The 18,006-nt window shown below is 34.1% G+C and overlaps 1 protein-coding gene across 1 annotated transcript in view; it reads right to left on the bottom strand.

Moving 5' to 3' along the window:
• The window catches only part of LOC101887742 (voltage-dependent L-type calcium channel subunit beta-4), a 104,742-nt gene extending 88,101 nt beyond the window's left edge, over positions 1 to 16,641 (bottom strand). The window contains exon 1 of the mRNA XM_059124764.1: positions 15,838 to 16,641. Coding sequence (XP_058980747.1) covers positions 15,838 to 15,909 — 72 coding nt within the window. The 5' untranslated portion in view covers positions 15,910 to 16,641. The remainder of the gene's footprint in view (positions 1 to 15,837) is intronic.
• Positions 16,642 to 18,006: the final 1,365 nt, after the last annotated feature.

The raw sequence follows: 18,006 nt of genomic DNA, 5'->3' as shown, positions 1-18,006 counted from the left end.
CACTATTAATAGACAATCATTATCGACTACTAACTAATTTTTGATTTGACAAAAATTTTAAAATCAATCTTAATATAACAAATCATATTCAGCGTACTATTTAGACTCTACACCACAAGGTGGTCAGGGTATTATGTATGTGTGCATTTGTTTGTAACATGGAGAAGGAAGCGAGATAGACCCATAGTTACTTTTGAGGATCTCCATAGACTCACTTTCTGAGTTGATTTATGCATGTCAATCCGTCTGCCCGTCCGTCCGTCTGTCCATGTATTCTTGTGAACAAAATACAGGTAGCATTTATTATCCGAATAAGATGAAATTTTGCACAAATAGTTTTGTTTGGCCCAAAGACGAACCCTATTGAAATTGGAGATAATCGGTGAAAAATTTAGATATAGCTCCCATATATATCTTCGTCCGATTTGTCTTTTACTGTGCACCAAACTTGTAATATCAGTCCGAATAGTATGGAATTTTGCACATACAACCAAACTAGGCCTGAAAATAAGTATACCAAATCGGTTCAGATATAGCTATAGCTCCAATATATATTGTTCATCCGATTTGTTATTTTTGTCCACCGCAGCCGAAATATGCACTCTGTAACAACAATATTTGGGGAAATATATCAAATACAGCTCAGAAATACCTTCGCTAAATTTCGGATTTGTTCGGATATAACTTCGTCCGATTACATTTTATTTTGCACCAAACGTCTAATATTTGTCCAAATGGGATGAAATTTGGCACTTACGACCAAATTGAGTCTATAAACTAGTTTGTCAAATTTGGTGAAGATCGGTTCAGATATAACTATAGCTCCCATACATATTGTTCATCCGATTTGTTATATTTGTTACCCACAGCCGTAATATGCACTCCGTAACAACGATATTCAGGGAAATATATGAAATGCAGCTCAGAAATATCTTTGCCAAATTTTATCAGGATCGGTTCAGATTTGGATATAGCTCCCATATATATCAAATGGTCAATACAAGTTCGAATTTAAAAGATACAAATGCTTCGGCATATTTAGTCTTTTGAACTTTAAATTATAATTATAATCATAGCTTGTATGATAGAATTCTCCCATAAAAACTTTTAATTGTTATGCGGAGCTCTACTAAGTTAGCAAAGTGGTGTAGAGTATCATAAAGTCGGCCCAGCCCGACATTAAGACTTTCTTTACTGGTTTTAGTTTTTCATTGCTTTTGTATACCACACAAAGTATATGTATTCTTGGAAAATATAGGTACACGTTTTGGTATAGCCCACACATAACAATAGCAGTGCATTTAAGGTGTTTTGGTAGTAACTACTATTTTAAACCGAATTTTCTGTAAATTTACACTTTGTGTTCCCAGCATGTAAGCAACATTATTACATAGAACTGCATGTTTAGAACTCAGTTTTGGTATAGGACCCTTAAAATTATATTCCCAGATATTAGGCATTTTGATGATTCTAATGCAAATCTCGTATTTGGAGACAAAATTGACAAAAAAATGGAATATCTTCGGCTCTTACACCACATAATGGAAGGGTGTATTTAATTTTTTGTAACTCATCAGCGAAAATTTTTAGAGGTTTTGAAATTTTTTATACCCTCCACCATAGTATGGAGGGTATATTAAGTTTGTCATTCAATTTGTAACACGCCAAAATGTACATTTTAGACCCCACAAAGTATATATATTCTTCATCAGCATAAAATTGTATGTCGATTAAGCGATGTCCGTCCGTCTGTGGAAATCAATCTAGAAATGAAGTAGGCTGATAAAATTTTACTCAAATGTATATAATATCTGCAGGACTTTTGGTAGGTTGGGCTATGTAGGTCCACGTTTTGACCCACGATAGACCCCATACAATGGTACCTCCCTATTTTCGGTATTTTGGTGATTTAAGCGACATTATTTACCGGAAATGTTTCAAATTTGACAGTTGAAGTTCGTAATGGATGCTACAGCCTATGACAGAAAATTGTCCGTGCAGGTCCACGCCTTCGTGTAGCCCCCATATATCGACACCTCCCGATATTCGGTATTTTGACGATTGCAGCGACATTATTTACCGGAAATGTTTCAAATTTGACAGTTGAAATTCGTAATGGATGCTACAGCCTATGACAGAAATTTGTTCGTGCAGGTCACGCCTTCGTATAGCCTCCATATAACGGCTCCTCTCGATATTCGGTATTTTGGTAATTATATTTATTCAACGGAAATGTTTCAAATTTGGTATTTGGAGATCGTAATGGGTGCTACAGCCTATGATTGAAAATTGTCTGTGCAGGTCCACGTCTTTGTATAGCCCTCATACAATTGTACCTCCCTATTTTCAGTATTTTGGTAATTCAAGCGGCTTTATTCAAGGGAAATGTTTCAAATTTGGTATTTGAAGATCGTAATAGGTGCTACAGCCTATGACAGGAAATTGTCCGTGCAGGTTCCCGCCTTCGTACAGCCCCCATATAACGGCACCTCCCCATATTCGGTATTTTGATGATTTTAGCTACATTATTCACCGATGTTTTTTCAAGTTTCGCATTTGAATATTGTAATAGCTTATGACAAAAGTTACCTATGTAGGTCCAAGTCGTCGTATAGATCCTAATATAACAGCTACATTCGGCATTTTTAAGATTTTAACAGAAATTCGTTCCAAATGATGGAGGGTATTCAAAGTTCTCACAGCTTATTTACTTATTGTTTTTTAGAGAATCATACTTGGAAGATTTTATGTGAGGTGGCCAGACATTTATATGTGGCCATTTTCAATGATCCCTCTTGAAACTCTGAGCATTTGACATTTTATTAAAAAAAAAAAAAACTATATTTTTACATTGCCAAAAATAAGATGCCCTCTACCATAGCTAAAAAAATATAAATTTTAATTAATATTTTCAAATCTTTCTTTTTGAAGTTTACCGAGGAACTACAACAGACCCTCATCGAATTTTTCTGTTCAAAACTATTTCAACGCCTCCATAAGCAAACCATAAAAACTAACAGTGACCCCAATATCAAATTTCAGCTCAGTTCTTTCACCCGATGTCAAATTTAGCAATATTTAGTGCGCATATCCCAAAAACTTTCTATCTCTCTCACTCTCTAAGACACCAAAAGTGATCCTACACCCCCTTCCAAAATCTAGTTCAACAACAATTATAGTACGCATTTCTAAGCCCACCTCCAAACATCCGATACACACAGTTATCTAAATATCACACATAAATAAAGACCACATTTGGTACCACTTAGTAATTTTCATACAACCTCAGATGACAACAGTGTCTTTAATATCAAAATTCAGGATTTCTGCATTTTTACTTTTCCCAATTACCAAATTATGTACAATTTAGTACTTATCGTATATTATAGTACACATTTCCAAAACCAACTTGATATCCATATCAAATTTTATGACTTCAGCTCTATTCCTTCACCCAATACCAAATTTAGTACTTTTGTACAATAAAGGAACACATTTCCAAAAATACCTCCATACCTCAATTCCAGTTACCAACAGAGACCTCGAAATCAAAATTTTCAAAATCAAAATATTTTCGTACAATTATAGTACACTTTTTCGATGTCCAAACTACACATGTACAGCGACCCTAATACCAAATTTCAGGTACTATCTGTTTACCCAAATATAGTTTTATTGTATCAAATATAGTACTATTTTGTACCGAATTTATTGTTATACCCTCAGCCATATGGCTACAGAAGGTATATATCAGTTCATACGACTAAAACGTGCCTCATCGAAATAATAGTTTTAGACCATTGGTATCTTTGGACTAAATCTGTTTCAGGACATTTGGAGTAGATCTATCTGTCTGTCTGGTGCGCACGATTAACCTAGAAGGGTGAATTATTGTCGAACTTAGATTGAGTTCGAAAATGGGCAACATCGGTCCACTCCTTTTGGTAAACCACACGAAACCTACCCCCCCCCCCCCAAAATAGGTAAGAGTTTTTCAAATAAAAACCTTTACCTCGCAGAAAGCGAAAAGATCATTCGATTTTGTGCAAACTTTGCCCGCTCCATCAAATGTCTTTTCCACAAAGGGTCAAAATTTTGAATAATTATGTTTCTCATTAAATAAGAAATTAGCATCCGATTCTCATAAAATTTCGCATATCACAATATTTTAATTAACACAAGACCTAATGTGGAGATTGGATATTTTTGTGCACTCCTTTCGGTACCTTCCCAAAAAGGGTCAACATTTTGAATGATCGAAACGCTGATAAAATGCGATGTAAGCATCCGATTCCTTTCAAACTCAGCATATATCAATATTTCTATCAACACAAGTTTTCTTGGGAAGATGGCAGATATCGGCAAACTCATTCTGGTACCTCCCCCACAAAGGGTCCAAATTTGGAATAATTATAGCCCTTACAAAATGAGAAATAAGAGTCCAATTGCCTTCAAATTCACACATTCTAATATTTTTACCAACACAAGGTCTGTTATGAAAATTGGATATATCGATCCACTCCTTCTGGTACCTCTCACATAATGGGTTTAAATTTTGAATAGATCGTAAAACGCGAAATGAGCATCCGATTCCTTTCACCCCAATATTTTCCCAAACACAAGAACAGGAGCGAAGATGGAATATATCGGTTCACTCCTTCTAGCACCTTTCCCACTAGCAATTATTTCTATGGAATTGTAAATAAGTATTCGATTTTCTTCAAATTTTGCACATCTCAAAATTTTTATTATTATTTGATGAAGCGGAATATTTCGGTCCACTATATCTGGTACATGGCGCACATTTGAATATTTTCCAAAAATTATCTCATATCTCATATAAATTACAGGATATAGTCGATATAGGCTAAATCTGTCACTTTGCTATGGAAGTATTGGCATTAGCTATTTAATAACGTTTTGGTAAGGGCATGTTTTTAAACTCTTCGCATTCTCTCGTTTTGGAGAACATCACAAGTTCAACCATTCTCCACTGTTTTTGGGCTGTTTGTTTTCATTATAGTTATTTACTTCTAGAAAAATCTTTAGTTAAATAAAACAATTTATATTAACATAGGGCCACCTTAATAGAGAGTGAGAGAAAGAAAAACATATTGGTTAACTCTCAGGAGATGACAGCATTTCAGTTCCAATTCCAATCTCCACTCGCGCCATTAAAAAAATGTAAACAAAATGTTAAACAACACAATTCTTTGTACAAATGTTGTTGGGGGCAATAACAGCAACCCAAAGAGAAATTTGTACAAAAAACATAAATACAAAATGCCCAAACAAATTTAAAAGATTAACAGGAAAAAAGGTGAATAATGATTGCAAAGCACATAAATGAAATAAACAAAACGAATGAAGGAAAGGCCCAAGTTCTCGAAACAAAACAAATGCTATAATAAAGCAACGCCAAGAAAACATATGGTAACACACATACAGGCCCAGATATTTGCTTCCATGCAAATCAGCGAAAGTGTGTGTGAGTGTGTTTGTTTGCATGTTCCACTACGGAGTGTATTTCTCTTCTGTCCATTTTCTTCTGTTTTCTGTTGAATTTCCCATTCATAGTTGAACGAACACACAATACTGCTGTTGTCTGACAGCACTGACATTGCATAGGGCGCAGGCGCCGACAAAAATCAAGTCAAAATATAACGTCTACTTTTCCCCGCATGCATTTTCCTAATTTGTTATGATGGTCTTTCCTTTTGTGCTGTTGTTTCGTTGTGCTTGTCAAACACACTTGTTTCGTTTATTTTTATGTGTTTTGGTATTTTTTTTTTCATTTAATTTGTTCCCATCTTAAGTGAGTGAGGAGCCTTCTTTTTAGAAAATTCGCATGCTACACATGTTTTGTAAAAGTTCTAAAAGAACTATGTGCGGCGGTACATACGTAGGCAAAACTTAATGTGTTTCATAGACTAGTAAGTGGCTGGTATGAAAAACATGTTTGGGGGGAAAATGATCTAAATTTTTTAATATTTTTGTAGTTTCACGAAATGAAAATAGTGAGCTTTATATTGTTGTTGAAAATTCGCTTGCTGATCTGTGAGATAAATATATAATTTATTTCAAATGATCAGTCTTAAATCAACATCAGAAATTTCGGGAACATGTAGTAAATAGTTTTTAAATTCGACAGCAGTGAACTCTAAGTAATGAAGAACTCGCAGCCCTGTTTACCCAGCATCATAGAGTTATATGTAAAGTAACTTTTTATACCCTCCACCATGCAAAGTATGGAGGGTATATTAAGTTCGCCATTACGTTTGTAACTCATCGAAATAATCATTTTAGACCCAACAAAGTATATATATTCTTGATCAGCGTAAAATTCTAAGACGATTTAGCCACATTTTTCAAAGGAAATTGTACACAAAGGGTTTTTTATGGGCACTTTACCCCCCGACAGAGAATTCTTTATATAGGTTAATAATATCGTATAGCACCCATATAACGGTACTCCCGATATTCGGTATTTTTATGATTTTAGCCACATTTTCAAATCGTATTGTCTGAAAATCCACACAAGAGGTTCTTTGTGAACCCCCTGACAGAGAATTCTCTATATATGTTAACGATATCGTATATCCCCCCTATAACGGCACCCCCGATATTCCGCATTTTGATGATTTTAGCCATATTTTCCTATGATATTTTCTGAAAATCCACACAAGGAGTTCTTTGTAAGCACTTTAACCCTGAAAGGTAATTGTCTATATAGGTCCACAATATCGTATATCCCCCATATATCGGCACCTTCCGATATTAGATATTTTAAAGATTTTAACAGAATTTTTAATGGATTTTATTTTTTGACAATTTTCTAATTCGTTCCAAATGGTGGAGGGTATTCAAAGTTCGTCCCAGCCGAACTTAATGCTTTTTTACTTGTTCACATTTAAATTTAGCTGTGTATTAAAGTTTGATTGAGGCAACAATTTTGTAAAACCTCGAAATATTGGTTTTAGACACACCAGGTGGTATATCGATATACCCATCTCGCCAAGCTGAGGCAACGGAAACACGTTTGTCGACCTTGCGTCCGTTTTTCTACGTTAATTTGTAAGCACTCTCACGTCGCAATTATGGCCTAATCCTCACGATATTTGCTTTTAGTTGGAGTTGGGGTCAGAACAGAAGCCTATTGTTTTTTGGAAATTAACAAAAAAAAAATGATTTTTTTCTTTAATTTAAAGTCGCTCCATAGGTCAATTACACCATGCAACACAAAATACAATTACCGGAAAAAAACCCAGCACGTGATGAAAGAAGAGCTAAAACAAGTAAAAAAGCTGTAAGTTCGGCCGGACTGATCTTTGAATACCCTCCACCATTTGGAATGAATTTGGCAATTTTCCAAAAAATAAAATCCGTTAAAAATTCTGCTAAAATCTTAAAAATACCGAAGGTAGCTTTTATATTTGGGTCTAACGACGACGTGGACCTGCCTAGGTAACTTTTGTCATAAGCCATTGCAACATTCAAATGCGAAACTTGAAAAATAAATAAATAAAGTAGGTGGGGCCACGCCAAATCGGAAACCTATAGAGACAATTTTATTCTTCAAGGATTGTTATCTATTGCGAGTCTTAAATACAAAATTTGAAACAATTTTGTGGGTAAATGTGTCTAGGATTACCAAAATACCGAATATCGAGAGATACATTTATGTGAGGGCTATACGAAAATGTGGACGTTATCCGCCACCGGAGCAAGAACCCAATACGAACTACAAATGCCAATTTTTGGACAATTTTTTGGAAAATGTGGCAAAATTCATCGAATGATAATGATCCGGCACCGAAGCAAGAATCTATTACAAATATCATTTTATAGACAAATCCGTGGAAAATGTGGCAAAAATCATCAAAATATAGAATGTCGGGAGGAACCGGTATATGGTACCAACCATCCAAGACTGAATACAAATTCTTGTGCAAAATTTTGAAGCTCTACGTCAAATAATGTGGGCTGATTCCAACCGACAGACAGGCAGACAGACGGACACCGTTAAATCGACTTAAAATTTTATGCTGATGATTTTAATATATTATTAATATATTTATTTTACTTAACTAAATAAAAACTTGAATTTTGGAAAAGTGCACAAATGGTGCGAACTGTACCAAATAATGCTAAATTTAGTGCAATTTGGTTAAGTGTGGACGGATGAAGCTAAAATTTTGAAATGTTGTATTGAGGTACCGGTTGGCGGTAGAATTGTATAAAGGAGTAGTTATTGAAATGGGAACTTCAAGTGCACGAAAAGTACCAAATAGTACAATATTTGGTACAATTTAGTATTGGGTGCATATATAGTGCTTGAAATCTGGGGTCACTGTTCATATGTAGCCTGGACACATGGAGGTGGTTTTCGTAATGTGTACTACAAATTCGTGAAAAGTACTTACTAGTACTATATTTGGTACAATTTGGTACTAAGTAAAAAATTAGTCGTTGAAATGATGATGAGATTTAGCCTTTTTCACCGTTTTAAGGGTGTTTTCATTTTTTGAATAAATTTGGAAAAAATAATTACACACTTGTGTGACAACTCAACCTGTAATACGTCGGCTACGGGTATGAACAGCTGACGTTGAAATCATTTTAACGCACACATATTTATGCACTTTTCTTTTACCTATACCATATCTGTGTTTGAATATGACTAAGTACTTGGAAAATATCATTCACAAAATCCAACAGAAACTACATAAATGAAAACCAAACACATTTGTCAATAGAATAGCATCATCTCAATCGTACGGCAAGAATGCTGCGGATCGCACAGCTACATTATTTAAAAATATCTTTTTATACAGACCTGACAAATCTTTTATCTGATGCTGGCGACGACGCGAACACACAACAACCCGATCGTGTATAGTATCTGGGGCAAAACAAACTAAACGTGCGCCATATAGCACAGTGGGAACTGAGAAGGAAAATCTATTTCAAAAAATGTGCTTACTTTTTGGTATAATTATCCAACCGAATTAATTAGGTGATGAGTGACAGACTGATTCATCAACGCCCAGACGAAACTGCTGAAGCTAGAATCTTGAAATTTTGCATGTCAATGCCGATGTTTAGGGGTGAGATAAGGCTTGGTATTTGAAAATTCTCAAAGATACTCACAATGGAATCCATTGTATCAGTCATATGGTTAGAGCTAAAATTCTGAAATTTGGCATGAGGGTCGCAAATATATATGCCTCTGTTTTTTTTTTTTTTTTTTTTTTTTTTGGGAAATGCGTACTATAAGTTTACTAAATGATCTAAAAAATCACTAAATTCCGTCCCATTGATTTTAGGGAAAGAGAAACAAGAAATTTTTATATTCGGAATAAGAAATAAGTGAAGGAAGGACGGTTGATATACGGAGTTGATTTTCGAATTGTGTGTCAAATATAACAACTCTAATAAATTGTACCACTTAGTTTTGGGTAAACGGATGGAGCTGGCAAATTTTGAAATGTTCGAAATGTACGAAAATTGCAAAGCGGTACTTAATTTGGTATGAGGTAACCGGATAGTTTTTAAAATCTGAAATTGGGCATTGGGGTCACTGTTTGTGTGTAAGATTGGGACTGGAGGAGGTTTTGAAAATGCGTACTAAGAAAATACTAAAAAGTACTAAATATAATATTTGAAGAAGGAACAGAGTTGGAAATCTGAAAATTGAAATGATGATATAAGTTGTAAAGCTTTTGGAAATTCGAACAATGTGTGTTCCAAAATTACTAAAATGCACTCAATTTGAAACCATTTGGAATTATATAAAGGAATAGAGATAGAATCTTGAAACTTTTTATGAGAATTAAGTGCAAGAACTTTACTATATGTTACTAAATTCGGCGCAATGTGGTTTTGGGTGAATGGATTAGGTGGATTGCTGAATTTTAGTATAGAAAGAGGCTGATCTGGAAAGCGTACAATATGTGAATGAAGATTACTAAATGATGCTAAATTTGGCATATAGTGTGAGAGATGAGCCGGAGTTATCAATTTGTTTATTAAGAGCGGATAAATTTACAAAAAATAAAGAAAGGACAAAATTCGAGCGGACCGCTGAGCGTACTATGCATTGCTACATGTAAGAAAAAACGTTTATATTGGGAATTTATGTGAATTAAACCATGCCAACTGTGATCTTAAATATAAAATATAATTTATGGAAGCTATATCTTTATGGGTGGACGGACATCTGATTCTATAGGCGTGGACATTTGAGATTTGGAGAAGACCGATGGGCTAAACAAGAAACAAGGACTACCGAACTGAGAAATGTCAATTTTTTAGTTCTCCTCTGGATGATAGAAGTCACCAGATGGAGTAAGCAGATTATGTTATGCAAATGTTAGCGAAGTTTTTCCAATATTTCGGCTGATATTCCACGAATAAAAGCTTCAATATTGCCTCATCAATTGAAGGTTTCTCGTCTGGACCGTAGACGGCCAACTGACTATAGATAATTTTGGCAAAAATTATCAAAATACCGAATATCGGGTAATACCGTTATAGGGGGGCTATACAAAAACGTAGACCCATACATACAATGTTTCACCACCGGAGCTAAAACCCATTATGACCTGCAAATACCAATTGTTAGACAAATCCATGAAAAAATGTGGTGAAAATCATCAAAATACCGAATATGTGGAAATACCGTTAAATGGGAGCTATACCAAAACGTGGACCTATATATACTATGTTCCGCTACCGAAGCTAGAACCCATTGTAAACTACAAATTTTAACACAAATCCGTTGAAAGTATGCGGAAAAAATCTTCAAAATACCGAATATCGGGAGATACCGTTATATGGGGGTTATACAAAAACGTGGACCTATACATACAATGTATCGCAACAGAAGCTAGAACCCATTATCACCTACAAATACCAATTTTTAGACAAATGCGTAAATCATCAAAATACCGAATATCGGGAGGTACCGTTATATGGCGGCTATACCCACGTATATCTCATTTTCAATACCAACCATACTAGACACTATACCAATGGTTCTACCAAATTTTGGAGGTCTACGTCAAATAATGTGGGCTGTATCGTGATTTCAATTGACTGACGGACATCGTTAAATCGACTTAGAATTTAATGATGATTATGAATATATATATACTTTTTATATACCTAATTCTACCTCCATGCAAAATTTTGTGAAAATCGGACGTTAATTGCGACCTGAATATAATACTCTTAACACATATCATTGTAAGGTGAAACAAGTAAAAAAGCTGTAATTTCGGCCAGGCCGAACTTTGAATACCCTCCACCGATTGGAATGAATTTGGCAACTTAAAATAAATAAATAAATAAATAATAAAATCCGTTAAAAATTCTGATTCACGAAGTGGGCCTGCATACACAACTTTTGTCATAAGCCATTACAACATTCAAATGCGAAACTTGAAAAATAATGTTTCGAATGAATAATGTAGCTAAAATCATCAAAGTACCGAATATTAGGAGGTACCATTATAAGGGGGCTATACCAAAATCTGGACCTGCACAGACAATTTTCTGTCATAGGCTGTAGTATCGATTATGCACTTCAAATACCAAATTAAAAAAAAAAAAACATTTCCGGTGGATAATGTCGCTTAAATCACCAAAATATCGAAAATAGGAATCTTCACACACAACAAGGACTTACATGGCCCATTTTTAATATCAAAAGTTCTGCAAACATAATATACATTTGAGTAAAATTTTACCAACCTACTTCATTTCGTTCGGAAGCTAGAGTGATTTCCTCGGACAGACGGACGGACATTGATTAATCGATATAGAATTTTATGCTGATCAATATATATTATATTCGTTCCTGCCAAACATGCCAAATCTGGCACGAGTACTTCCTTCACTCTATATGAGATATGTTATAATTTTAGGAAAATATTGAAATTGGTATTCCATTTCACCTAATACTGATAAAACAAGTAAAAAAATTAAGTTCGGCCAGGCCGAACATTTAATACCCCTTCACCTTAGGGTAATAGAAAAATTAGAACCAATTGTGATCCACTAATACCAATTTTTAGATATATTCGTGGAAAAATACCGAATATCGGGAGGTACCGCTATATAGGGCTACACAAAAACGTGTACCTATACATACAATCTTTCGCCAAGGGATCTAGAACCTATTATGACCAACTAATTCCAATTTTTAGATAAATCCGTGAAAAAAATGTGACAAAAACCATCAAAATACCGAATATCGGGAGATACCGTTATATGGGGGCTATACCAAAGCGTGAACCTATGCATACAATTTTTTTGCCACACAAACTAGGACCCATTATAACCTACAAATACCAATTCTCAGACAATTCCGTGAAAAAAATGTGGCAAAAATCTTCAAAGTACCGAATATCGGGAGGTACCGTTATATGGGGGCTATACCAAAACGTTGACCTATACATACAATTTTTCAATACCCGAACTAGAACCCATTATGATCTACAAATACCAATTTTCAGAGAAATCCGTGAAAAAAATGTGGCAAAAATAATCAAAACACCGAATATCGGGAGGTACCGTTATATGGGGACTATACCAAAACGGGGACCGATATATCTAATTTTCAATACCAAACATCCTAGGCACAATACAAATTATCCTGCTAAATTTTGTTATATATATATATATATATATATATATATATATATATATATATATATATATATATATATATTTCGGGGTCTACGACGAATGTTACAAACGGAATGACAAAGTTAATATACCCTCCTTTCCAAGGTGGAGGGTGTAAAAATAATGGGATCTGCAATATTTAAAGAAGATCAAATTTTTATTCATTTTATTCAAATAATTGTTAATCAAAATTTCTGCCTTAGATCAGGGCAGAAGCCTACCCTTATTGGATTGTCATCAGATAATAGTTAGGGGTTTTGAAATGGACCACAGCTTTTGTGTGAAAGATACCAAAATTTCCGTTCTACCAGAGGTATTGTAAATGTTAAGAGATCACAAAATCTGATTCCGTTTTCGTATATGGTAAAATATCAAGAATAGAATGGTCCAAAACATATATAAATACCTGAAATGTTCTATATTCCTAGAAAAAATTCGATTTGAAATTGCGATTCTTTTCGTGGGAACAAATTGAGTTTTACAAAAGTAAGTCTTGATTTACCTTTGTAAGCTTTTGGAGATCGGAAAATTTTGGTCCAGATCATATTGGAAAGCAAATAAGGTCCATCATCAGGTTTGAAATTTGAAATAAACACATTACTTTTCGAAAATTAGAGGTCGAACTTTAATATTTCCAATGAATTTTTAATAAATAAACTTGAATAAATTTGATATCTCGAGGAATTCATTAATTCTTCGGTCGACTACGTCCCATTGAATCCTTTGCTTATACCTTATTTAATAAAAATGTTATTTGTTTGTGTGAATAATCTCCACAAAACTCCATTAAGTGCCTCAACGTTAACTATATATATTGGTAAAATGTTTTTTATACCATATGGTATATGTTTTTATACCATATGGTAGCCATATGGCTACAGAGGGTATATATCATTTGATACGGTCAAAATGGCCTAGTCGAAATAACGGTTTTAGACCCTAGGTCTCTTTGGACCAAATCCGTTTCAGAACATTTGGAGTCGATCTAGCGATGTCCGTCCGTCTGTCTGTCTGGCTGGCTGGCTGGTGCGCACGATAACTCTCGAAGGGAATATCCGATTTGGTCCAAACTTGGTACATCGCAATATTTTTGTCAAACTTAGATCGAGTTCGGTGATGGGCGATATTTAATTTTCAAAGAAAATAATTTATTGCACAGAAAGAGAAATAATAATCCGATTTTCCTCGAACTTTGTGAATCCAAATATTTTCATCAGTTCTAGTTCAGGTGCGAAAATGGACAATATCGGTCCACTCCATCAGGGACCTCCCCCACAAAGGGTCAAAATTTTGAATAATTACAACTCTTATAAAATGTGATGTTAGAGCCCGATAGTCTTCAAATTTCACACATCGCAATAATGTTATTAGCACAAGGTTTGGTGCGCAAATGGAATGTATCGTTCTACTCCTTCTGGTACCTCCACCACAAAAGGTCGAAATTTCAAAAAATATTTTTTGCACACAAAGAGAAACGATAATCCGATTTTGCTCGAACTTTGCAAATGCTAGTATTTTCATCAGTTCTAGTTCAGGTGCGGAAATGGACAATATCGGTCCACTCCATCAGGGACCTCCCCCACAAAGGGTCAACAATTTGAATAATTATAACTTTTATAAAATGTGATGTAAGAGTCCGATAGTCTTCAAATTTCACATATCTCAATATTTTTATATACACAAGATCTGGTGTTAACATGGAATGTATCGGTCCACTCCTTCTGGTACCTCCCCCACAAAGTGTCGAAATTTTAAATACCCATTAAGCTCATAAAACGCCAAATTAAGATCCGATTCCATTTAGACTTGGCACATCTCAATATTTCTATCAACACAATATCTGTTATAAAGGTGGTATAGATCGAACCATTTCTTCTGGTACCTCCCCTATACATAGGGTTCAAGATTTTGAAAAACAAAATGCACAAATAAAGCTAAATAAGCATCCAACTCTTTTCAAATTTCACACACATAAATATTTTTGCTAACACAAAATCTGTTGTGAAGTTTATACAAAGGGTCACAATTTTCAATAATTTTATCTGTCATAACTTTCGAAAAAATTTAGCAATTCTCTACTATTTGCTACGCTCAAATATTTCTCTCAATAAGAAGCCTGATATGATTATGAAATTTATTGGAATTTATGATTTCGCATAAAATTTGTAATTTTGCGCCATATTTCGCGAAATATGAGATGAAGTATAAAAATGGAATATTTCGGTAAACTCTATATGGTACATCACGCACTTTTTAACATTTTCTAAAAATTATTACATATCTCATATAAAGTAAGGGGTGAGTCGATATAATCCATACCAGGAACGTTGGAATATTTATATCATATTTATGAGTCTGATACGAGATGGACAATATTGGCCCATTCCTTCGAAACCAGCTCCATAGAAGGTCAAACGTTTGAATAATTGTAACACTAGTCAAATATATTTCGATTATTTAATCGAACATAGGCTGAGGGTATATATCTGTCGGCAATGCCGACTGATACTTTTTAACTTGTTTTTTTTTTAAGATGGCATAGAAATTATGTCTATTATTAATTGTTTTAATGTTTTTTTTTTTTTTTTTTAATTTTAAATGTTTCAAAGCCAATTCAAAATATCCCAAATATAGGATAGTGTCAAAATAAAAAATATGGCAAATCAATTTTTTTTCTTTGCAGAATCTGTAGTGTGTATTTGAAATATATAAGAAATCCATATTGGAGATAATTATAATATCACCAAATAATGGACCTGTATTGGACAACGAAAGGAGGGAACGTGAATTTGTTTATTCGGTTTAAAACTACATTTGAAATCTTCAAGCTACTTCGTAAAATTGTGATTCGAGGATATGAAAATAATGGACACCATTAATTGAGTAGTGCACTGAACTATTTAATTCACTAAAGATTGATTGTACTTTAAATGAATTACAAATTCCCATTTACAACAAATATATATATCCCCCACTGTGTTAGCCTAGACAAGGCAGCGCATATTGTTTTTCTTTTCACTTGAACGCTATGAAACTAAAAAACAAACCCCCCACCTCCAACGAAAAGAACATGTTGAACAGACAACAACTAAAATTACATGAAAAAAAGAAAAAAGTTTATAATGCGAATTTGAAAAAAATGCTTACCCTGCGTTTGTTTTTAAAAGGTTTGTAGGATTTGCTTTTGTGTTTGCCACCGCCAATGTGAAGCTTCTTCATTTTGACAAGGTTTTAGGTTTCGTCGAAAGACACCAATGAATTATTAAATATTTTCTTTTGGTATTATACCTAATGATATTTCTGTCAATATTAAGATTTATTGAATATGACAATGAACTTGTTTGATTTTATTTCCGATGATAAACTTATGCAATTCGCAAAAGAAAACACTTTACTTAAATTTTCTTTTTATAATAATAATGGCATTTTAGCCTTATCAAACATTTTCACAAAATATGGTAAAAGCAACAAAAACATTTTCACTTTATTTGATAAAATTGAACATTTTATTTCTGGGCAATTTTTAAGGCCTTACAAGATCTTTGAACTTATTATACTTTTTTAAATAATTTTCATCAAATTCTTTCCAAATTTGAAATATTTTTTCTTTTTAATATTTCCCCTTTTTTTGAAATATTTTTTCTTTTAAATATTTCCACTTTTCTTTTTGGATATTCCAGATTCACAATTCAAATTCTTAAAACCATTTTTATTTCCCCGTTTTTTTTTTTTTTTTTATTTTGCCTTCAAGAAAAATATAGAACTATCGATCGCTCGCTTATTTTCTGTTAATAAAAAGCGCACACACAGAGAGAGAATATCCGCTGATCCGAAATCCGAAAGATAAAATTTTCAACTAATTTGATCTTCAGTCAAAACGATGGGACAGAGACAAAAATGTTGTTGTTTTTCGCGAGCATCGAAAAATCCAAAAACAAAAATACAGAAAATGAAAAACGAAGAAAGACGACCAACAAAAAAAAAAACATTAGCAAAACCACAATAGATGAACGAACGGACGTACGCACGAACACATGGCCGTGTCTGTAAAAGAAAATTCGAATCGTGTTCGAAAACTTTCAGACACCCTATGGATGGAAGTTTTATTTGGCCCCCAAGTCAGATCAGCCTATGTGGTGCCTATATCATAATGCAGACATCAAAATATATGTATAAGTGCTGAGTTTTGGTAATCGAGCGGTACATATTAATTATTTTTGTTAGGAACTAGTAAGTGAAGATTCCACCGTAAAATTTTGGATTCGTTCCACCAGTTTATTTTAGTACCCAAAACGCATCATTTCTTGTCCCAGAAATATGAACCTGCATAGGTACATTTTTTGTCATAGAAAGGTGATACCCTACTTTAAAATAATTCAGTTACACAATGTCGCTAAAGTCATCAAAATGCTGAATATAGGGAGGTATCGTTATGAGGGGTATATAAGAAGATGTAGACTTGTATAGGCAATTTTCTGTCTTGGGCGATAGTAGCCATTACGGAACCCAAATACAAAATCTAAAAAAAATATTTTGGAGAAAAAATATATTGAAAAGTGTGGCAGAAAGCATTAAAATATCGAATATCCGAAGGTACAGTTGTATGGGCCTATGCCAAAATTATCTGCAAGTGTGTTACATGTACAAATATAGTCAGCCTGCAAAGACATTTTTCTGGCTTGTATGACTGTTCTCATTGTGGACGCCACATACTAACTTGTAAACAAATTTGGCTAAGATTATTGAAATACCGATTGTCTGGAGTCACTTTTATTACGGGGTGGAATGAAAAAACTGCAAACAACTTCAGACTGCTGTCATTTCTAAGCCACTCGTCCAAAAGCTGCTAAAACAAGTTAAAAAGTATCAGTCGGTATTGCCGACAGATATATACCCTCAGCATATGTTCGATTAAATAATCAAAAGATATTTGACTAGTGTTACAATTATTCAATCGCTTGGCCCTCTATGGAGCAGGTTCCGAAGGAATGGACCAATATTGTCCATTTCGTATCGTATATATAAATATTCCGACGTTCCTGGTATGGATTATATCGACTAACTCCTTCACTTTATATGAGGGGTTCGCAGATATATATCAACTTCACAACAGATCATGTGTTGGCAAAAATATTTGAATGTGTGAAATTTGAAGAGAGTTGGATGCTTATTTCGCTTTATTTGAGTGTTTTGTTTTTCAAAATCTTGATCCCTATGTAAGGAGGAGGTACCAGAAGGAATGGTTCGATCTATACCACCTTTATAACAGATCTTGTGTTGATGGAAATATTGAGATGTGCCAAGTCTAAATGGAAT

The sequence above is a fragment of the Musca domestica genome, unplaced genomic scaffold (genome assembly GCF_030504385.1).
Source record: "Musca domestica strain aabys unplaced genomic scaffold, Musca_domestica.polishedcontigs.V.1.1 3, whole genome shotgun sequence".
Classification (NCBI taxonomy): domain Eukaryota; kingdom Metazoa; phylum Arthropoda; class Insecta; order Diptera; family Muscidae; genus Musca; species Musca domestica.
The sequence above is the reverse complement of the archived record's forward strand: the minus strand, read 5'-3'. Positions and strand labels throughout refer to the sequence as shown.